This window comes from Cebus imitator, unplaced genomic scaffold (genome assembly GCF_001604975.1).
Source record: "Cebus imitator isolate Cc_AM_T3 unplaced genomic scaffold, Cebus_imitator-1.0 Scaffold14, whole genome shotgun sequence".
Classification (NCBI taxonomy): domain Eukaryota; kingdom Metazoa; phylum Chordata; class Mammalia; order Primates; family Cebidae; genus Cebus; species Cebus imitator.
The window spans coordinates 7,409,039-7,436,702 of NW_016107329.1; the positions used below are offsets into that span (position 1 = coordinate 7,409,039).

General features: G+C 37.6%; 1 protein-coding gene across 2 annotated transcripts in view; it reads left to right on the top strand.

Moving 5' to 3' along the window:
• MYO16 (myosin XVI) overlaps nucleotides 1–27,664 on the top strand; it is a 603,751-nt gene that overhangs the window by 436,716 nt on the left and 139,371 nt on the right. For both annotated transcript variants that reach the window (XM_037729044.1, XM_017501745.2), the window contains exons 24-27: nucleotides 1,391–1,466; nucleotides 7,403–7,578; nucleotides 10,047–10,127; nucleotides 10,376–10,581. In XM_037729044.1, coding sequence (XP_037584972.1) covers nucleotides 1,391–1,466; nucleotides 7,403–7,578; nucleotides 10,047–10,127; nucleotides 10,376–10,581 — 539 coding nt within the window. The remainder of the gene's footprint in view (nucleotides 1–1,390; nucleotides 1,467–7,402; nucleotides 7,579–10,046; nucleotides 10,128–10,375; nucleotides 10,582–27,664) is intronic.

A 27,664-nucleotide genomic window follows, 5' to 3' on the forward strand; every position in this document is an offset into this window, starting at 1 on the left:
GATGCTCACCCTCCCTCATGGCTGATACCTATCCTACCTCATGGCTGATGCTCACCCTCCCTCATGGCTGATGCTCATCCTCCCTCATGGCTGACGCTCACCTTCCCTCATGGCTGATGCTCACCCTCCCTCATGCCTGACGCTCACCTCCCTCATGGCTGATGCTCACCCTCCCTCATGGCTGATGCTTACCCTCCCTCATGGCTGATACCTATCCTCCCTCATGGCCGACGCTCACCCTTTCTCATGGCCGACGCTCACCCTCCCTCATGGCCGACGCTCACCCTCCCTCATGGCCGACGCTCACCCTCCCTCATGGCTGACACTCACCCTCCCTCATGACTGACACTCACCCTCCCTCATGACTGACACTCACCCTCCCTCATGGCTGACACTCGCCCTCCCTCATGGCTGACGCTCACCCTCCCTCATGGCTGACGCTTGCCCTCCCTCATGGCTGACGCTCGCCCTCCCTCATGGCTGATGCTCACTCCACTTCTTGGCTGTTACTCACTCTTGCTCAGGAGTAATGAGACTTCATTGGTTTTGTGTCTCCCTTATCCACTCTGGGTTCACTCAGGACAGAGTATAGACTGATGCACTGGCCATGGTGCATCTTCAAAGGTGTATCTTCAAAGCAGCTGTTGAAACTGGTTAAGACTTTTAAAAAATGTGTGGCTGATGAGCTTCCAGTGACTGCTAAGATTTCATACTTGGTTGACACTAAGAAAGACAACACACTATCACTTCTTGGCCTTTTGGCTAAGATCAAGTGAAAGACAACAAACTATTTCAGTCACCAAAGACCAAATCTCTCAGCTCCTGCCAGTACACTAATAAAATTATATTGTTACATTCTTCAAATTGATTCCTAAGTCATCTATGGTGAAAAAAAATCTCCTTTAGGAATCTGGAATTAATTGTTTCCTATGCGTTCTTCATTGTAAAGACTTCAGATTACTAATTCTTCAAATATTCAAGCAGAACTTTTTAAATTAGGAGACTCTTAAATTTCTCAAATTGAAATCACACTTCATTCCCAAAGTTTCGCAAGTATGTTTACTTAGCTTAGTGAGTTTTCTGAGCAAGTTAGAGTCTTTAAGAAAAAAGGAGACTACATGAATGTGAGCCTTCACTATTTGCTCTTAAACTTGGAAATCAAAGGAGACCTTCACAAAATAGAACAGAAGAGGATTCCCTTGTTTAATGTACAGAATGAGAACAGACAGATTATAGCTTTGAACTTGCATGTAACATGAACTCTAAGACCTGAAGACACTTCTTTTTTGAATAATTTAAAACTTCAGCTGGGTCAAGTTATCCTTTAAAGGAATTTATTTTCATGGTCATGTTTAATCGTTAGTAATTATGCTGCTTTCTTTTATTCCAGGTAATGTATGATGTTGTTGGGGCAATTGAAAAAAATAAAGATTCCCTTTCACAGAATCTTCTATTTGTAATGAAAAGTAAGTTGATTTTTCTTTTCCTGCCCTACGCTGGTTAAAATGCCATGTATTCATTATTTATCTCTGAATATTTTCCTATAAAATATGTTGCCAGATGACACATAATTGAAATACCTTTCACATTCTAATGCCCAAAATACTAAGAAATGGGTCTTGCTGCACTATATGTTGGCTACAGTGTAATTTGGATTCCAGTGGAAACCATAATTTAACTAAGCTTTTAGCAGATAAAAATGTAAAACACCTTTACTGCTTTAGTGGGTTGAATATAGAAAAGCTTTTCTGTGAAGACTAATGAAGATGAGTATGGCTTCCAACGTTATTTAGGCCACAGTAGGGTGAATTTCATTACTTAACATGACTCTGGAGCACAACTAAGGATGGTATTTTATTCTTCTGTATTTTCAGTTATCAAATATTAATGCTCACTAAGAAGGAGGAGTAAAATGAGTATATACATGTATATACATGTAAGTTTGAATTTATAGGACCCTTCTACTTAGTGAGCATAAATACTTTATATGCAATATCTACTATAATTCTGTACTGTATAAGACTGCATTCAAAATGTATATATGTGATAATTAAATATATATCCATCCATATATATATATATATATATATATATATATATAATATACAAAGTTCTGTCTCCTCTCGTAATTATTTACTTAAGAGCAGTTCTGCAGTGATTCACATTTTTCTACTAACCTTTTTACTTAATTAAAACATATCATCTTTTGTGCTTTAAGTTGCTATAAGTGAAATAGTCATTCATCTTTAAAAGAAGCACAGGATAGCTTTTCATGAATCGGTTGAATGCTCCATCCTTGAAAATAAGAAATCCATATCACTTCTGGTTTGAGAAACATATTTGCCTCAAATTATAGCAGCACAGCTGTCATACATTGTTTTTCCCTGACAGTTATTCTGCTTGCCCCTCAGAACGTATGTTTATTGTGAGTTCTCTTAGCTAAAACTAACGAATAAAACATGGAATAATATTATGAAGACAAAAAGAATTAGTCTTATTTATTATCACTGGAAAATATTTTCTTTAGTTTGCTATTATTTGCACTTTTATATATAATGCACTTCTCTTTTATGAAGGTCTAATATGTAGCATGTATTTAAAAGTTTGCACAATGGTTTTTTACTTTTGGATTTCATGGTGATAGGAAATATATAGAGAGAATGAAAATATGATGGCTAATGATATTGCAATTCTGCTTATCTTAATAGAGCCCCTATATCTTAAAATCATTCTTTTGTGTGCATTTGTACACAAAACATGTTCCAGGAAAAAAAAATTGAGTCTGTTTTTTTGAGTCTGTTTTTTTTTTTTTTCTTCTTTTGAGATGGAGTCTCACTCTGTCACCAGGCTGGAGTGCAGTAGTGCGATCTCAGCTCACTGCAACCTCTGCCTCCCATGTCCAAGCAATTCTCCTGCCTCAGCCTTCTGAGTAGCTGGGACTACAGGCACCCGCCACCACCATGCCTCGCTAATTTTTGTATTTTTAGTAGAGACGGGGTTTCACCATGTTGGCCAGGATGGTCTTGATCTCTTGACCTCCGGATCCACCTGTCTCAGCCTCCCAACGTGCTGGGATTACAGGCGTGAGCCACTGCACCCTATCTATCTATCTATCTATCTATTTATTCATTTACTTATTTATTTTAAAATTCTTTAGGAGGCAGGTGCTTCTGAGCAAAAGGACAGAATTTACAGTATACCCTTTTGTATTTATACAAGAGGCGTCAGATTTTTTTTTGTAAAGGGCCAGAGAATAAATAATTTAAACCATGTGCCCTATAGCTCCTTGTTGCAGTTACTCACCTCTGCTGTTATAAGGTGAAAAACAGCTGTACACAGTACAAATGGATATGACTGTGTTCTGATAAAATTTTATTTACACAAACAGACAGTGGGCCATGTGTGACTCAAAAGCCGTGATTGCTCACTTACTCTGTCATAAAAGCTAAAGGTTTCTTGGTTGCTCTCATGTTTTATGAATCTGTGAAATGTTTTGATGCTCGTACATAGTTATTAAAAGCAAGTGCAGTTCATAAATAATAATTTTTATTTGTAGGTACTTTGCTTTAATATCTAATTCAATTTTCATAGCGTCAAAAAGCTGCCGGTTGAGGAGGATGGTGAGGTCTGTTGTAGAATCTACACAAGCAGAGCTGTGTCTCTGAGACCGCTAACCAGGTGCAGCCAGGGAGCTTAGAGACAGCTCATGGTGACATTCAACAAATACATGCATTTGTGTCTGAGATTAGAAGTAAAGTCTACTTCACTCAGAAAGAGCAATAAAATAAAATATGCCAAGATCCAGACTGTTAACTCTGCTCACAAGAATAGGAAATTGTAGGATTTAGGAAAATTTAGGATTTACTGTCACTTAACGTCAATAATTACTTAGTCTTTTTTTTTTGCTGTGTGCCTCTGTACACTTCCTTATAAGTTAGCTTATCCCACTTTAGGTAGAAAGATCTGTTCAATGATTGTAGATCCCAGGGAGGGACACTTCCCCTCTCAGTGTGTATATAGACTGATGTGAAGAAAATGGTTTATGGTCAGTGACTCCTTGCAATCCCAATGACAGAAATATGCCTCTTCACTGGAGTTGCCTTGCTAGGTTTTAAGAGGCAAATGGATAGCAGAATTCTCTTTCAAGTCCTGGAGGAACTTGCTGTCTCCTGCAGTGTGCTCAGCTGTGGTAAGGGCTCTCCCGTCAGGGTCCCGATGCATGGTGCCAGCTCCCCGTGTTGGTAGGAGGACATGGGTCTTACTACATCTTCATGCAACCTGACCATATGATGCAGAGAAAATACAAAATGGGATCAGTTACGTATTTTGGACCATATTTATGTCTCATGTTGTGAGTTTTTAAAATCTTTTTTTCTTTTTAAAAATATCTTTTGTATCACCTACCTTCTCTGTAATCTTTTCAGCTTTATTAGAAGTGTTTTCTCAGTTATAAGAATAAAATGTTGCATTATTTATCTGTAGGTTCATTTATACATAGATGTGCTATACATATAAATAGTAATTATTTAATTATTTCTTTAAATTGGCTGTATTACTATATATTTATCATTTAACTTTTTATTTTGAAGTGATTTGAAACTTAAACTGAAAAAATTATTACAAATTTCTCCCAGGTAACCTCTTACCAGATTCATTTTTTTTCATCACCTTTCTTTTACTCTTTCACCATCTTTCTTTCTATCTCCTTCTGTCTTTTGCTCTTGTCCTCTTTCCTTCCTTTGTCCCATGTGTATGTACGTGTGTGTGTGTGTGTGTGTGTGTGTGTGTTTACTTTCTGTCATTTGAAAGTAAGTCGCTTACCTCTTCTTGTCTAAATACTTTGGTGCCCAACCTAAGAGAAGGGATATTATCTTACATAATTTCAGTAAATTTTCGGAATATTTAACAGTGATATACTACTCATATCTAATCCAGAGTTCATATAAAGTTTCACCAATTGTCCCACTAATAGTAGTTTTTTATGGTCATTTCCCACTAATTCAGGATCATCGATTCCATTTAGTTGTCATTTTGCTTTAGTTTTTAAATCTGAGAAAATTCTTCAGCTATTCTCTCTTTCATGATATTAACTGTAAAAAAAAAATGCCACTGAATTTGTAGAAATCACTCTGTTTGAGTTTATTTGCTGTTTCTTTATATTAGAAGCAGGTTATGAATTTTTTGGCAGGAATCCCAAGGGGGACTGGGTGTCCTTCTCAGCACATCTCATTCAGACGCAGTCATGGTTTCACACAGGTTAACCATGAGCACTGTGATAAGGTGGTGTTCTTCAGCTTTTTCTAACATAAAGCTGCTGTTTTCTTTTTGTTATTAATGAGTAATTTATGAGAAGATACTCTGAGATTATGTAAATATTCTGTTCCTCATCAAACTTTTACCAGTTTTACATACATTTATGGTTCTTGCCAAAATCAATTATTTCTCATGATTACAGAATTTTTTTTTTTTTTTTTGGGATGGAATTTCCCTCTTTTTTTCCAGGTTTGTGTTCTTTGGGCCGATCGCGGCTCACCGCAACCTCCGCCTCCTGGGTTCAGGCAGTTCTCCTGCCTCAGCCTCCCGAGTAGCTGGGATTACAGGCACGCGCCACCATGCCCAGCTAATTTTTTGTATTTTTAGTAGAGGCGGGGTTTCACCATGTTGGCCAGGATGGTCTCGATATCTTGACCTCGTGATCCACCCGCCTCGGCCTCCCAAAGTGCTGGGATTACAGGCCTGAGCCACCACGCCCGGCCCTATTACAAAATTTTTATTGTCTTATGCCATCTTTCCATAAACAGTGGCAGTCTACTATGATAATTCTCATGTCTTTATCTATTGATTAATTTGTTAATGTACACTCATGGATTCTTATGTTATTCAAGAAATAATGATTGATTACTATCACTATATTGATGCTAAAATTGTTTCAGACTTTATCAGTAAGAACCCCTTCAGGCTAGTTCCTATTTCTTTTTGACATATCCTTATGACTTTTTTTTTTTTTTAAACACTTCCTTACTTTCTGGCCTTCCAAAAATGTTCCAGAATCATTCATCTTGCCTCAAATCTAGAATCAGACATTTGCTCAAGAAGCCTTGATTTATCTTAGAAAAGAATGGTATTCAGAAACTCCAAGCTCTGGGGGCTGGGTGAGCTCATTGCTACTGGTGTATGATTGCTTTTAGGCCCTTCCGGAACTGGAACATTTAAGATGTAGGTGTAGATAACATATAGGTACATAGATAACATATAGGTAACTCTGTATTAAGAATCAGGAATTTCTCTTGCGATCTCTGCTCTTATCCCAACATCACAGGGCCCCTTTTGCATTGCATAATTGTATCTCCCTTTCCTGACAGTTCTTCCTGCTTCTCTGTTCGTTTATTACCTGATGTAGGATTTTTTTTTTAAATGGAAAGTATTACAGATATATATTATGTGACCTGTATTTTGCACCTAGGCAGGCAAAATAATTGGAGTGTGGAAAAGGTAGAAACCAAACTGTTTTGCCACAAAAGGTTGCCCACTGTCTGACTGGCTACGTGCAATCCTAGTGATCTATGTTCATTATTTCACATTTTAATTTCACAGTGATTCTCAAAGTAGGTACTGTCATCATTATTTTATAGAAAATGACACTTAGGCATAAAAACTGCCTACATACAGATATAAGTAACCCAAGAAGCATTCCTTCCGATCCTTAACCACCACACACATTGTTTTCCCTGTGATTTTTAAATTTGAAACTCAAAATGCACTCATCTGAGTTCCAGTTTCTCTCTGAGGTGTCAAGAAAGGAATATGGACTCAGAATTATTTGATTTTTATAACTTAAACATGAAAATACATCATTCTGCTTTTCCCTTTTCAGCTTAACTGTGTTTTTGTTTTTTAAATAAATGACTTCTTTTCCCTTCTTTAACCTAGCGACTGGTGCAACCAAGCAAGGCAGGTCCTCTCACAGGTACTTACAGGCAGTTCTAAGAGAGGTGAGTTAGGTCCTGGGAAAACGTTTTCCTGGGTAGTTATTTCCCTGGAATGGGGCGTTTCTGATAGAGACCATATGTCTTCATGATTTGGTGAGTGAACAAAAGGCCTTAAGTCTGAGCTGGTAAGATTGGTTCCGAAAACTAGGATAGAAACACTGCTCATTTAGAGAGCAAGGGACAAGTGGGATCAGGACTCCTGGTTAAGGTAGTGAAGGTCAGAATTTGTCAATGATATCAAATAGTGGAGGAAATAAAAGGATACAGGAAAAGGTAGATGCCTCAGTCTGCTGCACCAATGAAATCTTGTACCCAGAATGTATCAGTGGCTAAAGTTCTTGTATGAGGACTAAGTTTAACGCTTAAGTAATAATTTTAGTGCCTCTTATGATATTCATTGATTTATTTCCTAGCTAGTGAAAATGTCGTGATCAAACATTTGTTCCAGTCGAAGTTGTCACAAACAGGATCCCTCGTGTCCTCCTATCCTTCCTTGAAATTCCGAGGACATAAGTCTGCCCTGCTCAGTAAGAAAATGACAGCTTCTTCAATTACCGGAGAAAACAAGAATTATCTAGAACTTAGTAAGGTAGGACTTTTTGTGATTATTGTCGGGTTAGTTTTAATTTTGATAAGTACATTTGCTTTTTTTTTTTTTTTTAAGCACAATTTGAAATACCAAGGGAAATAAATTGATATTCTAATAGAATGTATTCAGGAAAAGACTGCCTATCTGATGTATAACCATCAGAATGAAGGAAGAATAGAGGAAGATGCAGGATAGGGACCATTCGATAGCAAGTGTAGTCTGAGTCCTTTTATTGGTTGTCTGTGCAACATCCCAGTCATGTTTCATCTCCAACTGCGTTTGTTGAAGAGTAGAAGTTAACTTCAGATACTGTAGGCTAAGAGGAAATAAACTTAGCTATCTTATTCTGTTGATATTAACCACTTCAGGTAATTTAGATCTCTAAATAATAAATTGTTGTTTCTCTTACAGACATAGGGAATTGTTTATATGATAGGATGTTTTTACTGCATATTTGTAGATTTTTAATTTTATTGTTTTATACTAATTTTTAAATGTATGTATGTATGTACAATCTCAAGATTCTATGTGGAAAAAGATAACCAAAAACTCAGTGAAGAGTTGTTTCAAACTGATAGGAAACTTGTATGGAGTGTTTTAGGTTTCTTAAGAATCCAATGCCAGATGGTATTCCAGAGTGTTTTGCTTATGTCTACCAAAACTTTGAAAGATGAGGGATATAATTGGGAAGGTGTTCGGGACAATCGATTTTAGAAATGCAATTGTTGCAGCTTCTGGAATACATTTTAGCTTACCCATTAAATAAAAGCATAATTAAACTCAACTCTGTTTTAGAAGAGTCGCCAAAATGTGTGTTAATATGAGTGTGAGTGAGTACGTGAATGTGTGTGTGTGTCTTCAGCCACTGGATTCTAGAATGGAAGATCCTTTGATGTTGTTTAGAACTAAATGATCTTGGGAAGTAGTCTCTGCCACATAGAAAAGGGCATTTTTTACATTGAAAAGACGTAAGGTTATCTTTACAAGAAAGATCACTATCCCTGGGGATCTCGCTGAACCTTCTGGACCTTCTTTCCTCAATCATCCTAAAAACCAAGAGCAAGAAACCAGCACACACCTCTAACCTCAATTATTAAACATTACGAGGCCTAGATGCCATTAAGCTTTCCCTAAAGGACTGCAGAAGGGAGACAATTCACAGTAGTTCCACCAACCCAGAGAGGGAACTGGAGTGTTCAGTTTCAAGGGACAGAGAGCTATTTATTATGATTATTCCTTAAATGTTCTCTTTCTCACTTCCCTTATTTCTTCCCTTCAAGCTGCTTCATCCATGCACAACCATCCCTGTGGCCAGGAAAATAGGGTTGTCCCTACTCTTTAACTGAGCATGACACATTGCATGGTGTTTGTAGAAAATGGGTTGATCTTGGCCCAATCACTTCATTTTACATTCCCCTGTCAGTTACAGTGAATCACTTCAGCTTGACAGTTCATCTTCACAGAAGTAAATGAGCTATTGTCATAATAGCAAATGCTCTAGATCCACAAGAACGTTTTCTTGGATTCCCTTCTTGTATCTGTAACTTTTTTTAAGAGAAACAATTTTAGATCAATAAGTGCACTAGTCTAATATGTAATTTTGTGAAATAGTAGGTTAGTGGCTGAGGTTCCTTTTAACCCTTTATTTCTTTTGGCCTTATTTTCATTGATTTTATATCTCCATTATCATTTAATCTTTGTTACATATTTTTTTTATCTTCAGGGCTGGACATATTTAGTTATTTGGAAAAAATACAGTCTATTACCATTTTTCACAGACAGACAATTTAGTAACATCTTTTAGTAGTTAAAAAAAAAGAAGAAGTGGAGGAAAGGGAAGAAAAGCATGGTAAGGAAGCATCAGACCTATCCATTCATTCAATTCCTGAGGGTAGTTAAATATAAGGGAACAAACCAATGGTAACTGAAACATCAAATCTTGGTAACATAAAATAGCATTCTTTTGCCTCAGAGTAAACTACATCTGCTGGTAAATAAGAAAAGTTAGTAGCATAAGCAGGATATGGTAGTGGGTTTATTGTACCAGCAGGCGAATCGGGATCTATGTTTATTTTCACATTAAAATGGGTGCAGGATGGTGATCTGATTTACACAGCAGCTCTGCACTTGAAAATTTGGCAGTAACAGGTATTATTTTACCAGTAGTTGCCCATTTCCTCAACTTGTACACCATTACTAAAGTCACTTGGTAGCGATTTTTATAAATATGTTTTAAATTCACATTTGCCTATTAATGAATGTACATGGGTGTGAGACTTTATTTTTTGTTCTTATGAACTAAAATTTAATAAAATAAATTTGTTCACGTTTTCTTTTCTTCATTCTTTCTTCTTCCTTTCTCTTTTCTCCCTTCTTCCTTTTTTCTCTTTCTTTATTCCTGTTTCCCTCCCCTTCCCTCCTTCCCTCTCTCATTCCTCCCTCCCTCCTTTTCTTTCTTTTTATTACAGTTATTAAAAAAGAAAGGAACTTCTACATTACTTCAAAGATTGGAACGAGGAGACCCAGTCACCATAGCATCACAACTCAGGGTTAGTAAAGTTTTCCGATTTCAAAAACTTAATGTATGTTTATAGCAACTAAAGAGGGTTCACATAGACTTTTATTTTCCATTTTTGACAATTTAGTTATCTTCAGAAAAAAAGTAAACGCACACGTGCACACAGAGTGAATGCATAATAAGATTTAAAGATGTGAAGACTTTGTATTTAAAAGCTGCTTTTTAATTTTAGCTAGTGTCTCCTTTGGAGAATCAGTTGGGTTTTACTTCTCTCCTTAGAAATCACTAACGGATATTGTTGGAAAACTTCAGAAGTGCACTCCACACTTCATTCATTGCATCAGGCCCAATAACTCAAAGCTGCCAGATACTTTTGATAATTTTTACGTGTCTGCTCAGCTACAGTATATTGGGGTCCTGGAGATGGTGAAGATCTTCCGATATGGATACCCTGTTCGCCTTTCCTTCTCGGATTTCCTTTCAAGGTAAATTCTTCTGCTCTTAAAATTGTCGTTCTAGCTGCTGTTGAATGCAGGGTACTGACACTGACACTATTGTAGCAAGGGTCTTCTGTCTTATTTTTTGCCATTGCTTTTGTTGTTTATGTTTTTCTATCTCCAATAAGCAAAATACTCTGGGAAACAATGAAATACACTGAAAAAGCTTACATAAAAAATAATTAAATTGTACTGAAAACAGTACCTTGGAAACCATTCTCATGCTCCTTTCAAAGCGTGGCTTTCCTCGGATTAAAGTTTTATAAAATGATTGCATATGATATTTACTATTTATTATTTAAAAGGAGAATGTATATAAGTGATTATTTCCCCATTTATAGATGAACAAAATATTATTTAGATCAGTGGTTGACAAACGATACTCATAGGCCAAATCCAGTCTACCACATGTTTTTGTAAATAAAGCTTTATTGGAACATGGCCACAATCATTTCTTTTCATTTTGTCTGTAACCACTTTTGCACTGCAGTGGAGATAGACAATGTGCCATGGTATAAAATATTCGTAAAATATTTGTTATCTGCCCTTTAGAACAGAAGATTTTTGACCTCTGTTTTCAGTACATTCAGGTGAAAAACACACTGTGTACCAGACAGGGCATGAATTATTTGGATAAACTCTAGTCATGTGGCCTCATCTTCGAGTCTGTATTAGCCCTTCCCCCATGGTAACTTTATCCCATCCATTTGCAAGAAGGACCTAAACTCACCCAAAAGCAACATCATCCCTGCAGGTTATATATTTGTTCGTATGCATTTTATTTGATCAGAAACTACTCTGATTTTAAGTAAATGATAATCCTCACTAATGAATCCATTTTAAATAGATTAGTTGTTGGAAATTATCTTAATTTACAGAGATATGCTACTATGTATTGTTCCAGGCCACATCTTTAGTTGAGGTACGTTGTTGTGCTGTATACTCTAGCTTGATGAACATCCCAGTTTAGACAGGTAATGCATATACCAACTATAGCCATTCAGTGCTTGGGATATTACAAAGTGTTGGTATGTTACAAAGGGTTGGAATATTACAAAGTGATACAGAGCATAGTAAGGAGGTAATTTGGGATCAGAGATGGCTTTCAAAGATACTTGAAAGATATTGTCATCCTGTTGAAAATAATGAGACTGTTTCTAAGCATGCAAAAAATAAAACAGGGGTGGGCAAAAAGGAAATCAGAAGACATTTGGTAATTCTATATAAAATAAAATGAGATCTTAAAATAATACCGATATAAACTAATATAAGTATTGCAAGTGTGAAATCTCACATTTATGTTTAAAAATTAACTGTATAAGTAGAGTATGAAAAAGTCTATTTGATAAACCATTCATCCAAAAAAAGAGATTTTAAGACTTTTGTTGACTAGTTCAATGTGAGCCACTATTTTGAGGAAGCTGTGAGACAAAAACAAATAAGCAAGCCAACAACTTAAATCACTACATTTGACATATTTAATTCAGAACAAAGGGAATAATATTTAAACGATGACTAAAGTGCTGTGTTTAATTTTTGTAACATTTGTTTTCCCAGAAGAAAGAAGCCGCATTTACTTACTGTGCATTTTGGTGAATTTTATAAAGTCACAAAATAAACAACATATGAGTTCAGCTTGAGTCTTCCATTTTAAAGGGGTGATAGACTATCTTAGAAGATAAGCAGAAAGAACCACATGGGGATGGATTTATTTAAATTGTAGAATATGTATTTCAGATGGACAAGATTTTGTGTTTAAAATTTAAAAGGTGCTCATAAATGAGATAATAAACATATTGTCTCTTAATTTATAAGGAATAAGTACAAAATTGAGCTTACATAGAAATAAGTAAAAGCTGGATAAAACACTTGTTTTGGACTGGAGTCAGGGTAGCTACCACTGACTGTTGAGGGTTTTTGGTAAGGACAGCTCTTGACCCGTCTCTTTCTGGTCCTTCAGTGAAAATCCCTTCATAGTCCTCAGAGATGCTGAGCCTGTCGAGAGCTGATATTTCTTACATTTTACAGTTTGTGTACTAAAGGTCAGCCCTCCCACCTTCCTAAGTGTAGGTGGTCTTTGGTTCTAGTTTAAAATCTGTTCTTGTGTAAGTTTAAACCTTTCCCCAAATTTACCCCAGACTTTCTGAATCAGAATCAACAGGGAGTGGGGACTGGGTTTGTAGCTCTAGAGATGATTCAACATGAAATAGAATGAAGAGTGTCAGTCCTAGGGCTGAGGTCTCAGGAAGTGATCTGCTAGTAGCAGTGGCCTCAGAGGGTGGCAGGCCTTGAGGCATTACAGTTCTTTGTAGATTGTGAATATTAGACCTTTATCAAGTGGATAGATTGCAAAAATGCTATCGCATTCTGTAGGTTGCCTGTTCACAGTGATGGTAGTTACTTTTGCTGTGCAGAAACTCTTTAGTTTAATTAGATCCCTTTTGTCAATTTTGGCTTTTGTTGCAATTGCTTTTGGTGTTTTAGTCATGAAATCCTTGCCTATGCCTATGTCCTGAATTGTATTGCCTAGGTTTTCTTCTAGAGTTTTTATGGTTTTAGGTTTTACGTTCAAGTCTTTAGTCCATCTTGAGTCAAAACCACAATGAGATACCATCTCAAACCAGTTAAAATGGTCATCATTAAAAAGTCAGGAAACAACAGGTACTGGTGAGTATTTGAAGAAATAGGAATGCATTTACACTGTTGGTGGGAGTATAAATTAGTTCAACCATTGTGGAAGACAGTATGACAATCCCTCAAGTATCTAGAACCAGAAATACCATTTGACTCAGCAATCCCATTACCAGGCATATACTCAAAGGATTGTAAACCATTCTACTCTAAAGACACATTCACCTGTATGTTTATTGCAGCACTATTTACAATAGCAAAGACTTGGAGCCAACCCAAATGCCCATCAATAATAGACTGGATAAAAAAAATTGTGGCACATATACACCATGGAATATTACGCAGCCATAAAAAAGAATGAGTTCAGGTCCTTTACAGTTACGTGAATGAAGCTGGAAACCATAATTCTCAGCAAACTAACAGAGGAACAGAAAACCAAACACCACATGTTCTCACTCATAAGTGGGAGTTGAACAATGAGATCACTTGGACACAGGGAGCAGAATATCACACACTGGGGCCTGTCAGGGAGTGGGGGGTAAGAGGAGGGAGAGCATTAAGACAAATACCTAATGCTTGCTGGGCATAAAACCTAGCTGATGGGATGATAGGTGCAGCAAACCACCATGGCACATGTGTACCTATGTGACAAACCTGCACGTTCTGCACATGTATCTCAGAACTTAAAGTAAAATTAAAAAAATGAAATGGATGTACTGTAATCCAGGCTTTGTTGTTCCATTTATGTAGCATGGGGAGAGTAGACAGCATAATTCTTGAAGACATTAGGGTTTTTGGAATTACAAATGATAATTGGCTTCAACTTAAAAATGCCAGCTGTATTAACCCCTAACAAAAGAGTCAACTGGACTTTGAAACTTTGAAGGCAGGCATTGTCCTCTTTCTAGCTTTGAAATTCCTAGATGGCATCTTCGTCCAGTGACGGGTATTTCATCTATATTTAAAATCTGTTGTTTGCTGTAGCCACCTTTTCAGTTATTTTATCTAGCTGTTCTGGGTAACTTGCTGCAGCTTTACATCAGCATTTGCTGTTTCTCCTCACCCCTTCGTGTTGTGAAGACAGCTTCCTTAAACCTCATGAATCAACCTCTGTTAGCTTCCAGCATTTTTCCTGCAATTTCCGCACCTCTCTCAGCCTTCATAAAATTGAAGAAATCTCACATTTATGTTTAAAAATTAACCTTCATAAGGTTAGTTTTCATAAAATTTAAGCCTTCATCAAACTGAAGAGTTAGGGCCTTTCTCTGGATTAGGCTGTGGCTTAAGGGAATATTGCGGCTGGTCTTATCTTCTATCCAGACCACTCAAACTTTCTCTATATCAGCAATAAGGCTATTTGCCTTATTATTCATGTGCCCACAAGAATAGCACTTTTTGTTTCCTTCAATAACATTTCTTTTGCATTCATGACTTAGCTAACTGCAAGAGATCTAGCTTTTGGCCTGTCTTAGCTTTTGACTTGCTTTCTCTACTAAGCTTAATCATATCTAGCTTTTGATTGAAAGTGAGAGATATGCAACTCTTCCTTTTATGTAAATGCTTCCTGACCATTGCACTTTTACTAATTGGCTTAATTTTAATGCTGTGTCTCAGTGAATAAGGAGGTCCAAGAAGAGGGAGAGAGAGGTGGGGTACGGCTGGGAGGTGGAACAATGAGAACACACAGGACACTTATTGATTAAGTTTGTTTTCTTATATCGGTGTGGTTCATGGTACCCCAAAACAGTTATAATAGTAACAGAAATGATCACTGGTCACAGGCCACCATAACAGATTAATATTAATGAAAAGGATTTAAATATTGCAAGGATTACCCAAATGCAAAACAGAGAAGTGAAAGATAAACATGTTGGGAAAACAATGCTTATTAAACTTGCTCAATGTCAGGTTGCGACCAACCTTCAATTTGTGAAAAGTGCAAACGCTGCAAAGCATAGTAAAGCAAAGCACAACAAAATGAAGTGCACCTGTGCGGGATGCGAAATGGGACTTACTCAGCGAATAACAGAAAAGTGCATTTAGTGTATTTTTTTTTTCTGTTTCTTCATTTTGTTAGAGTTCCTTAAATCCATGATATCAAAGATTCTCTACATTACAGGGTCCCTCAGTGGTTGTCTAATGTAACCTTTGGTAGCTATGTGACTATTTCGTTTCTTCTTCTTTTTATTATACTTTAAATTTTGGGGTACATGTGCAGAACATGCAGGTTTGTTATACACGTGCCATGGTGGTTTGCTGCATACATCACCCTGTCATCTACATTAGGTATTTCTCCTAATGCTATCCCTCCCCTAGCCCCCTGCCCCCCAACAGGCCCCAGTGTGTTTGTTGGCTGCATAAATATCTTATTTCAAAAAGTTTCTGTTCATATCCTTCATCCACTTTTTGATGGGGTTGTTTTTTTCATGTAAATTTGTTTAAGTTCTTTGTAGATTCTGGATATTAGCCCTTTGTCAGATGGGTAGATTGCAAATTTTTGTTTTCCCATTCTGTTGGTTACTGGTTCACTCTAATGATAGTTTCTTTTGCTGTGCAGAAGCTCTTAAGTTTAATTAGATCCCATTTGTCTATTTTGGCTTTTTTGTTGCCATTGCTTTTTGTGTTTTAGTCATGAAGTCTTTGCCCATGCCTATGTCCTAAATGATATTGCCTAGGTTTTCTTCTAGAGTTTTTATGTTATTAGGTCTTATGTTTAAATCTTTACTCCATCTGGAGTTAATTTTTGTATCAGGTGTAAGGAAGGGATCCAGTTTCAGCTTTCTGCATATGGCTAGCCAGCTTTCCCAACACCATTTATTAAATAGGGAATCCTTTCCCCATTGCTTGTTTTTGTCAGCCTTGTCAGAGATCAGATGGAACAGAACAAAGGCCTCAGAAATAATGCTATGTGACTATTTCTAACCATTATTCTAGCAATCAGTTATCCAAATTGCTCTATATCCCCAGAAGAGAGTGAAAAGTGTGTGTGTGATATATATATCATAAAATTAGAAAATTATTTTTACCTTTGCTTTTGTATATTTCCAAGTCAGTTTTATGTACACTGTATTAGGATTACTTTTTCGCTAAATTAGTAAATGCAATTAATACATGTTAAAAATTAAGTATAATTTTTACATGTATGCAATAGACTATAACTTCTTCTGATCAAGAATCATATCATATTCAACCACAATGCTTATGCATTTTAGGTGTTTAACAAATGTTTTCAAAATGAACTTGGCATTGGAAATTAAGTGGTTGTCATTTTAAAGTAGTATTTCTGCATAACAGAGACCATAGGCATACTTTGAAAAAGTATAGCGTGTAAAAAAGAATAGTGAGGTTGGGAAATGATACTTTTAGGTAATTCTTTGCATTTCTTTCAGCATTCCCTTATTTAAAATGACATGTGATTTCTTTTTCTTATCTTTATCTGTAATGGCATATCAGTGGAAACAGAATTATGAATTTGTTTTAGAGGAAATTTTCACATATCTCTCTTACATTTAGGATGTCATTCTGAAATAATATTACAAAAATATTGATTCATAGATTATCGATTTCTATAGAAACTGAAGAATTTAAGTAAGATACAATCAACATACTGTTACATCAAGAAATAGCATACTTTAGTATTTCTTGAGTATTCAAAAAGCTCATCAAGTCCTTGAAATGCCCTCAGGCAGTAGAAACATCATTATATAAAACAAAGCCTAGAGGTGTAATTTAGTAGAAATTTTTGGTTGGTTGTTTGGTTACCAAAATTTCAGGTAACAGAATGTATTATTGCTATTCAAAATATTTATTTTCTATTTACATCACCTTGTCTTAACTGTCAGAGAGTAAAAATCTGTCAAAACAAATGACTTCATTAATTATGCAAGAAATATGATTACCACAAAAATCTTGAACAAAATAAAAATATCCGGTTTTGCAGTTGGGAAGTAAGCAACCACTGATTTGAGCAGGATTTGTTGTTTCTGAAATCTGACATGACAATAAATGTGAATAATGAACATTTCTTGGAATTTGTAAATGGATATGAGGTTGTAAATTTGCATCATGGTATCTTGGCTTTAATAACTGTCCATCATTCTGAGTCTTTCTCATTGAAACTGGAGCATTGCTTTAGTTGAGAGGATACTATTTAGATTTAATGTAGAAAAATATGCTTGTCAGTATTTGTTTTCTGTATATTCCTTGTATAATACGGCTTCAGAGTGGGACGATAAAGACTTAAGGACCCTGTCTCCAAAGGCAAGAGACTTCACAAGTTTGGAGACATGAGGAACAAGAAAACAAGCAGCAGGAAAATTATTATGTGCAAATTATGGTACATATTGGATTGCCTACCGCTGTGGACTTATGTGTCCTCCTCTAAATGCATATGTGACTTTAGTTGGATGTGGAACCTCTAAGAAGGTAATTAAGGTTGAATGAGGGTATAAGAATGTGGCTGACACCTTGACTTCAGCCTTCTCAGCCTCCAGAATAGTAGGAAACAGATTTCTGTTGTTTAAGCTGCTCAACCTGTAGTATGTTGTTACAGCAGTCCACCCAAACTAAAACAGCCATGTTTGTGTGTTTATTTGGTGTCAATAGGCAGAAAAGCTCTACACGTTGTGTTCAGAAGTTTTGGAACTAAGTTTATGTTTCTTGATACTTGTTGTGTTGATGGAAGGAAATATGGCTTGCCTGAACATACCATGTGGTTTCTAAGACTTTGAGGCATCAATCATGTAAACCCCATTATCTTTTCCACCTTGTTTACTTTATTGCTCTTCAGAGTTCACTCAGGTGTCTTCTCCTTTGGAAGTCATTTTATAAAATCCCAGATAAGTTGGTGTCTCTAAGGTTCAAAATGTATTGTATAATACAATTATCACATGCCTATTAGATCATGCTGGAAATATCCATGTGTGTGCTCATCTCAACCACTAGACCAGAGGTTAGAAAATGACAGCCCAAGAGCCAAATCTGGCCTGCCATCTGCTTTCATGTGGCCTGAGAGCTAAGAATATTCTTTTACATTTTTAAATGGTTACATTTAAATGGTTATATAAGTACCTATATAATATCCTCAGTTTTGCCTCTTAGCATGCAAAGCCTAGATTATTTACTCTCTGGCCCTTTACAGGAAAAGTTTGCTTATCTCTGCTTTACACCATAAGAGGCATTTGCCTGGCCTCCAGCAAGATACTGGTCACCCCTCCTACCTCTGGACCCAAACTTTATGCAACTGAAGGAAAGATATCTGATCTCCTCAGTAGATCTCAATGATGTTCTCTAACATCAGTCTCATTCTTCAGTTTATGAGACCTTTTACTGATGGCACTATCAAAGCCAACTTCCACCAGTATGTTCTGTAGAACACACAAAATAATCCTAAATCAGTGGCTTGCAACAGCAAATGTTTATTTTCTTCTTGCATTCCATTTGAGTGTGGCTTAGAAGTAGCAGACCTAAGCTCAAACCAGCTCTAATCTTTGTTGTTGTTGTTGTGATTCTTGCTTTGGTTTTCAATGGGATTCAGGTTTAAAAACTAGCCCAGATCTAGGATATGCTCTTCCTGAGTCATAGGGAGAGGCTACTGAGGCATGGCCTGTGTCACTGACATGTATCCCTTTGGTTAAAAGCAGTCACTCGGCCAAGACCAACATCAATAGAGTAGAGAGGTGCCCTCCTCATAGGGAGGTGCTGCAAAACACATCACAAAGGGTTGGAAATGCATCAACTTCTGGACGAGCTATCTGTTATTGTATATTAGATCATCCCAAAACTTAGTGGCATAAAACAGCCATTGGTTTTTTCTCCCAGTGCTGTGAGCTCACTGGGATTAATGGGGCAATGCTTGCGTGAGGTCTCTTCTCCAGTTGCAGCCATATGGCCGAAGAGGTAGGTGTTAGCTGAGGCCTGGCTGGGCTGGGGGATGCACCTTCACTTCACTCCTATGCCTGGTGCCTCTCTTCCTCCAGGTGGCTCTCTCTCTAGGAGAATGGCCCAGACTTCTTACCCACTGGGCCAGGTTTCCATGAACATGGAAAGAAGCTTTCAGCCTCCTTAAAAGCTAGGCCTGGACTTGGCACAGCGTCACTCTCCCTGTATTTTATTTGTCACAGCACTTACAAACCAACCCAGACATGTTCCATGGGAAGCAGCCATGGGTAGTACCAATTTGAGACAAACTACCTTCCTTTAAAAGGCACAACATACAAGTGATAGGAAGCCATGAAAAGCCATGCTGATACACATGAATTATTATTTTCGTCTCTCCCCAATATGTGCATGTAAGTTTGACGTGTTGAATAATATAAAACCAAGCTTTTTTAAAAAAAAAACTATAGATTTGAGAGAAAGGGTTATAGGAGGCCACACTGAAACAAAACAAAACAAAACAGCTTTGAAAAATTCCTACAGGAGACGTTTTATAGGGTCTCAGCTGCCTTTCTGGATGCTGCCTTCATCCCCCTGGATGCTTGTGGCATTCTCATTCATATTTTTTTTTCCAGTGAACCTCAAGGGCTGTGCCAGAATGTGGTCCTATGGCTCTCTCTCAAGGTGTCACTCCTGTCCATCTTCATCCCAGCTTACAAGGAACATCCTTCAGAGTCTAACTCCAGACCCAGGGTGGCAAGCTTGCATGGGTCACGTCTGTCGTTCATTTAAGGGATTATTTATGGTTGGCAGGGAAGAGTAGGGTAACTAAATGGAGAAGTTTACAGTTTAATGAGGAAAACTTACTTGGAAAAGACAGAAGGACTTGTCAATAAAGGCACCAGAGGGTTGGCTATTATGCTTGGCACGGTGAGGGACCATGAGCTGTGTTTTAGATGTTACTGGATGAAATCCCTCTCAGAAATAGTCCGAACCATTTAGCTTGCCTAAATGACACAGTTGTTGCTGAAAGGCCTCGCTGTGAAAGGACACAGCCATGATGTTAAATTGGGTGTGCAGAGAGGGACGAAAGAGGACACACTTTCGTCTGTTGGATTGAAACTACCAGACAGTGGCTATCCAATGAGGTAGACCCTCGCCAGAGAAACAGCCTGTGCTAAAGTCTTTTAAAAGTCTGCCTTGTTAAAAGTTGGAGATGCCAACTACTGTCAATGCATCTTTTAGAAAAATGTGAATTCATTAAGGTCAGCAGAGATTAAATACTCTTAACAGCTTTAATTGGCAAAGGATAAACTTTCTCCAAGGTAATTTTGCCAAATCTAACCATTTTCTTTTGGCTGAAACTGTTCTTGAGTGTTGGCTGCTTGTTTAAGGTTTAATGAAGTCTGAGAGGAAAGAAGACCTCTAACTTTTCAATTAAATGTAAAAGATGACAGAGAAACTTAACAGCTTCCAGAAGTCATTTTAGCTTAAACATATCTTTTTTTTTTTTGCACTCTGACACCCAGGTTGGAGTGCAGTGGTGTGATCTTGGCTCACTACAACCTCTCCTTCCCAGGTTCAAGCAATTCTCCTGCCTCAGCCTCCCGAGTAGCTGTGATTACAGGCGCCTGCCACTACGGCCTCACTAGTTTTTTGTTTTCTTTTGTTTTGTTCTTTTTGTATTTTTAGTAGAGTTGGGGTTTCACCATGTTGGCCAGGCTGGTCTCGAACTCTTGACCTTATGATCCACCTGCCTTGGTTTCCCAAAGTCCTGGGATTACAGGCATGAGCCACCACATCCAGCCAGTTAGCACGTTTCTTACTGAGAATTTGTTATACTGCTCAAAGCCTTATGGATCCTAAGTTTCCCCATATTCTACTTCAAGGATCTGCACACTTTTCGTATAAAGGACCAAATAGTAAGTATTGTATACTTTATGGCCATGAAGTCTCTGATCCATCTGCTCAGCTGGGCCTCTCCAGCAGAAAGCAGCACTCAACAGTGTTTAAACAAATGGGTCAAGTGGTTTTCCAGTAAACTGGCAAAAACTGGAAGTGGCTGGTTTTGACTCAAGGGCAACTCAACCTTGGTCTAGTCCCACTCATCTTCTTTCTAATATAGTTGGGGAAAATGTTTTAGATAAAGGGATATTATGAAAGGTGACTTTACTGTTTTGTTTCGTAATCTGGCTCAGATTCTAATTTCTACTCTACCAGGTGGTGATCCCCCATAACAGCATCCAGTCATTCCTTCATCATGTATTTCTTCATTCCTCATTTCATATAAGCAGTTTACTAAATCAGAATGTCAGTGTAACTTAGGAGTCCACATCAGCACACACAGTCATCATCATGGGGCTCTGCTGTGTACCTGCTGGGAGGCAAGCTTCACACTTCACAGCATGCTCATTATCCTTCCCTTACAATGACCTTTTAGGGTAGCTACTCTCATTATGTGCACACTTGTTACTATGTAATTAATAATTGCCTTAGCTTTGATTTAATGTTATTCCGACTAACATGTGTCACTATTTACTAGGCACTGGGTGCTGCACTAAGCGCTTCACAAGTATTATCTCATTTAACCCTCATAGCACTCCCGTGAAGTTGATTATTGCCAGCATTTCTATTTTATAGTTGAGAGAACTGCAGTTCCCAGGAGGTGGGTCCAAAGTCTCACACCTCATCCCTAAGGGTGCCTGTAACCACCACAGGACGCGAGGTTTGTACTGATACTTGTCCTGTTCCAAAGTAGTTGTTCTTTCTACTTCTTACACAATGACGTGCTGTTTCTGAGGCTTGGCTGTCGTTAGCATCCACCCTCAACTGCACTGGCATGCCAGAACCCCACTGTGACATCAGGTGAAAAGAAGGCCTTGGAGATTTCTAAAATTCAGCCATGGGCCTTACTCCCTGGATTGCCTTTGGTCTAATTCCTGAAAAACAATCCAGTTAATTTTGGAGAGTTTCCTGGACTGCAGCAGCCAGTGCCATACTTCTCACCAGCCATCCCACAGAATCATTCGTGGCATAAGGCGGCTGGGTGATGAAATGAGGCTGAATCAGTCACAGCCTTTGAAAAATCAGCTCAAAGAACAATAAGAAAAGCGATATTTACAAATGAAGGATTATGCATTTTTGCTTAAAACAAGGTGAAAATGAAAATAGAAAGTCTTTAATAAATTCCTAACAACAGCCTAACAAACAAACTCGGAAGAAAATATCCAAAGCTGACCAGCCCAAATGATTTAAAATGAATATATAATTCTACTGAGCAAACATTCAATACCAAACAAATGAAATGAAGTTGATTATTCCAGGAAAATAAACAGATCTATTTGCAACCTGAATTTAATATTTTGACAGTTGCAGTGTACTTTTAATGCAATTGTGAGGTCCATTAAAAAGTTCAGTCCCAGAATTCTGAATGTTTTTATTAAAAATGCAATATCAGATTTCTGAATCTTGGAGCTTGGAGAAGCAGAGAGAAACACATGTTTCCTTATAGGCAGTTTGTTCACAAGCAGCTGAGAATGCTCTGTGTTTTCTTCCCAAGATTAACAATTAGGTAAGTCCATCACTTCACCTTCCTTTAGGAAGTAGGAAAGGTTAGAGTGACCCAGTGTGTCACTCTACCTCCATCTGTAAGGAAACATCAGACCAGAATGTCTAGCATTCTGCCATGTTTTATTTTCTGGAACTACTGGTCTCAACCGATAAGCTTATAATAATAGGCATGGCCATATTCCTGGGGAGATATTCAGTCTTTAAGAAGATTCTTTCTCTCATCTTCAGGAGCACACCACTGCTTCATTGTGTAACCTTCTGGGACCACTGATAAGAAATGTAAATTTCTTTTTCGGGTTTTGTTGCCTAGGCTGGAATGTGGCGGCAGGATTTTGTCTCACTGCAGCCTCTGCTTCCCAGGTTCAAGTGATTCACTTGCCTCAGCCTCCCAAGTTTCTGCGATTATAGGCATGCACCACCATGCCAGCTAATTTTGTATTTTTAGTAGGGATGGGGTTTTGCCATGTTGGTCAGGCTGATGTCAAACTCCTGACCTCAGGTGATTCTCCCACCTTGGCCTCCCGAAGTGCGGAGATTACAGGCATGAGCCGCTGTGCCTGGCCCAGTGATGTCAATTTTGTACCCAAAGATACTGAAATGGGCCAACAGTCAATAGTGTATTTCTTTATTCGTCTCCAGGCCACTCTACATTGAAGGCTATAAATTCCTTCTATTTCCCATCGCAAACCTTGACCTGACACATTGTCCAATGTAGTTGATCAGGGATCCTGTAACCAGAGTAAATGAAAATGTTAAAATAAAACAAAAGAGTGGTTCTAATAATAAAATCCCAATAGCCTAGATATTCTCCATATTTGACTGTAAGTCGGCTTCCATTATTAAGTTCCCAGTGAGAAATGAAAGTTCAAAGATTAATATACTTCATAAAGTCCAGAGATATTCAATTCCAAAGGAATTGAAATCCCAAATCTGATTATCTTCCCTCTCTGAGTTAAATGTCCAAAATTTCATATGCATAAGTTAAATTATTGTCCCCAAATCATCCTTTCCAAACCATCCTTTCCCAAGGCTGGGAAAGGATCCTTTCCCAAACAGTGTCTATTAGCCTGCTTGGGCTGTCAGATCAAAATAACAGACTAGGCGGCTTAAAGAACATTTATTTTCTCACAGTCTGGAGGATAAAAGTCTGAGGTCAAGGTACCAGTAAGCAGGCTGGCGTCTGGTGCATGCTTGCCCCTCAGTTTGTAGAGGTCCACCTTCTCACTGTATGCACATATGATCTCATGGCCTTTCTTTGGTACTTGCATGCCATGGGAAGTCAAGAAGGAGTACTAGCTCTCTCTTGTCTCTTCTTATAAGGATTCTGATCCTATTGGATCAGGGCCCCACCCTTATAATCTAATTTAGCCTTATTTACCTCTCAAGTGATTTATCTTCAAATCCAGTGACATTGGGGATTTGGGGACTTCAACATTTGAATTTTAAGAGATCACAAGCATTCAGTCCATAACACTCATCTCAATAGATGTGACTAATTCAGAGTTTCACTTGTGTTAATTCAGTGCCAAATGTCTCATGATCTTTACATTGAGAGTCCAGTGAGTAAATAGTAGGCACAACTATTAGAGCACTAATCTCACACACAATTAATTTAGAAATCTGTCTCTAGTCTTCAGAGCAGCATATTGCCAGCAGAATTATTCTAGAATCTAATACTACACGTGGCTAAAGACAATGGTGATTTTATAGTATATGGACCATACCAAGACATGTTTTAAAGTAAAACAGGGTACTATTAATAATTTTTCCCAGGAATACAGTTGCTGGGAAAAATTGGGACTGTCCTGACGAAGCAGGACATACAGTCGTCCTCTCTTATACTGCTCCATCTTCCCATAAGACTCATTGCATTTCACCACCAGGATTCTGTATTCTGTAATTCCCAATAGACTCTAAGCTCTGTTAAGGAAGGTCTCCACTCTGTGCCCACCACCTGGTACCTAGCGGGTGACCAACAGACATTTGTCGAATGGACTAATGGACTAACACACAACATGACTGATGTTCTAGTTTTCTGTATAGTTTTATAGTTGAGCTCTAAATTTTGTGTCTTAGATGTAGTGTTTATTAATATCCCATCCAAGACATGTTAGTAGGCCAAAATAGTTGTTATTACCTTACCAGCTTAAGATGTTTGATTTAACTATCAGTAAATGTTTCCATTTTAGGTAGCCATTTAGATTTTAGAATGAGATAATCATCCTGCGTTTCAATATTGGTACAGGTTAATAATAATCTTCCTCCCCAAAAAAGCACCCTGAGTCATTTTCTGAAATATCTACCCATGTAATAACTGTGAAACGAGGCATAGATTAGTACTTCTATTTTACATTTTTTAAAGGCTACATTTGATTTTTCTTTCTTAGGTCTTTGAAATGCCTTGTTAACTGAGCACATTCCTTGTAATATTCCCAAGGTGAAAGATCAATCTATACAACAGAAATATGTTTAGGGATAAAAACATCAGATCACAATAGACACTGTATTGGTGATCTCATGTTTAGGTGAGAAGCTATTTTTAACTAAGAAAAATTCGGAGCTCACCCACTTTACAGAATTTCCACAGAACACTCATGGAATGCCCTACCACCAACTGCATCACTGTGAGACCCTAGCACTTAAACTTGAAAACTTAGTTTTGTGACAATTTAAGTACTAAACACTTATATAACATAAAGATGTTCACTTTTAGCGAAATCTAATTCTGGACTACAAATAGCTTGTTTTATTGTCTAGAAATCCACATATTTTTAAAAACATCATTTGCTAAAGAATGGAAAGGATGATGACAACATATTTTAGAATTTTTAAAGAGTATTCTTATAGATATCTTCCCATTTATGACAAGAACATATAAGTTCTCAACTACTATTTCTACAGTTATTAAAACTTGGACAACTTTATGTTAGAAAGAAACTTTTTTTAATATATTCAAAACAATGAAGGCTGGGCATGGTGGCTCACACTATAATCCCAGCACTTTTGGAGGCCAAGGCAGGTGGATCATGAGGTCAGGAGATCGAGCCCATCCTGGCCAACATGGTGAAACTCCATCTCTACTAAAATTACAAAAATTAGCTGGATGTGGTGGAGCACACCTGTAGTTCCAGCTATTCGGGAGGCTGAGGCAGGAGAATCGCTTGAACCGGGAGGCAGAGGTTGCAGTGAGCTGAGATCATGCCACTGCACTCCAGCTCGGTGACAAGAGTGAGACTCCGTCTCCAAAGAAAAGAGAAGAAATTTGCAGAAGGATGAATACTATTACAAAGTCTCCTGAAAATGAGCAGTACATGTAGTGAGGGAATCAGTAGGAAAATACTTTGATAGGAAATATGTGAGCTACCTCAATTACTGATGAATGATGAGACATGGGGCAATGTGCCCTTTTCCAGCTCTGATCATTATGACACCAAAAATCAGAGTCCCATTCACAAATCAGAATACAACATGTGGCATTCATCAAAATTATAAGCTCTGTTTTGAAGGAACTTCTATTAAGTCTCTACAAGGCTAAGAAATAGAAGAAACCATTTATACACTAGATTTAGTAAATCAGTGATTATTTAACAATAGAGTAAAACATGAAATTTATGCCTACACATTTAAAAAAAAATAATGATGACCTACACATCATTTAAAGATTGACTTTCATAGATTTACTAGGAAGAGACTTTTCAAGAGGAATCATTACAGGAACTAGTAAAATATCTATTGGTCTTGTTCTAGTGAAAGATATATTTGAGGTGAGTGTACACTCAGGTAATCCATTTCTATACCCAACACACCCCCTCTCAGCTAAGACCAATGTGAATGCCATAATCACCTTCTCACACTTGAATGAAAACCTTCAGCACTTAATTACGTGTTTTATAGTTGGCTTTAGTTCTTTATTGTACTATGATTACAGTGCCAATAAAGCATACACATTCAGATAATAGGAAATGTATTTCCTCAACACCCAGCCCAGTGCACTGTACACGTTTTGATTGAAGGCCCATCTCAAAGCAGCTTCTGTGCTCTAGCTGTGTTTCTTGTTTTTGAGGCTCATCAGCATCACAATCCAGGTTAGGTCCCCTTGGTAAATCTCTCATGGTACATGTTCACTTTCCATTTTTACAATTCATGTTATAAAGTACCTTGGAAATGCCATGATAGCAGTTTCTTTTCCCATTCCAGGTCTTTGTCATTGGAATAGAAAATATTTGGAATAAAGATTTGCTCTTCCCGCTATCCCATTATATCCTCTCAAAATCTCATCCAGATGCAAGCTGAGTGATATTTACAAGCGTTCCATTTTGCACTGTGTCTCCTCACCTTTCCCTGGACCTGGTACAAGGTTACTGCCTCATTAATTACATTTTGCTCTTGAAATAATTAATGCAGATTTCAAATTATAATTGGAAGTTTTCCAGGGAATCCTCTTTTTTCTTGTGCCATGGCTAATGGTTATAAAATCTGTGGCATTACACACACACACTCACAGCCCAAGCATTCTTCAGACTAAATTCTTTAAGTCAGTGCCTCTCAATCACAGCTGCTCAATAGATGTACCAGGGCATTTTGCAACCAGGATGGCTGAGTTAGGCCTGTACAGTAGGTAAGGTTGTGATAAGACATAGAATATTTCAGATAAACAATAAATGTCGACGACTAAAAAAAACAAGATTATGTCTGAAGGATGCCATGACATTTCCTGGGTGAGAATTCTAAGGATTCCTCTCTCCTTCGTCTTCTGTTTCCTCCCATTCTTTACCCTCATCTTCTTTCCTTTCTTCCTTCAGCAAATATTGATGGATTATCTGCTATGTACAAGGAATTCTTAGCTACAACAGCTAATTGAGTTCCCTTGCAATTCGTATGGACCACATTAGGATATTCAAATATATTATTTTTATAAGATGCATTTTAATTTTCGATTTGATTTATATTAACGATTGTTAAATATTGAGTATAGAGTGAAATTATGGAAGAT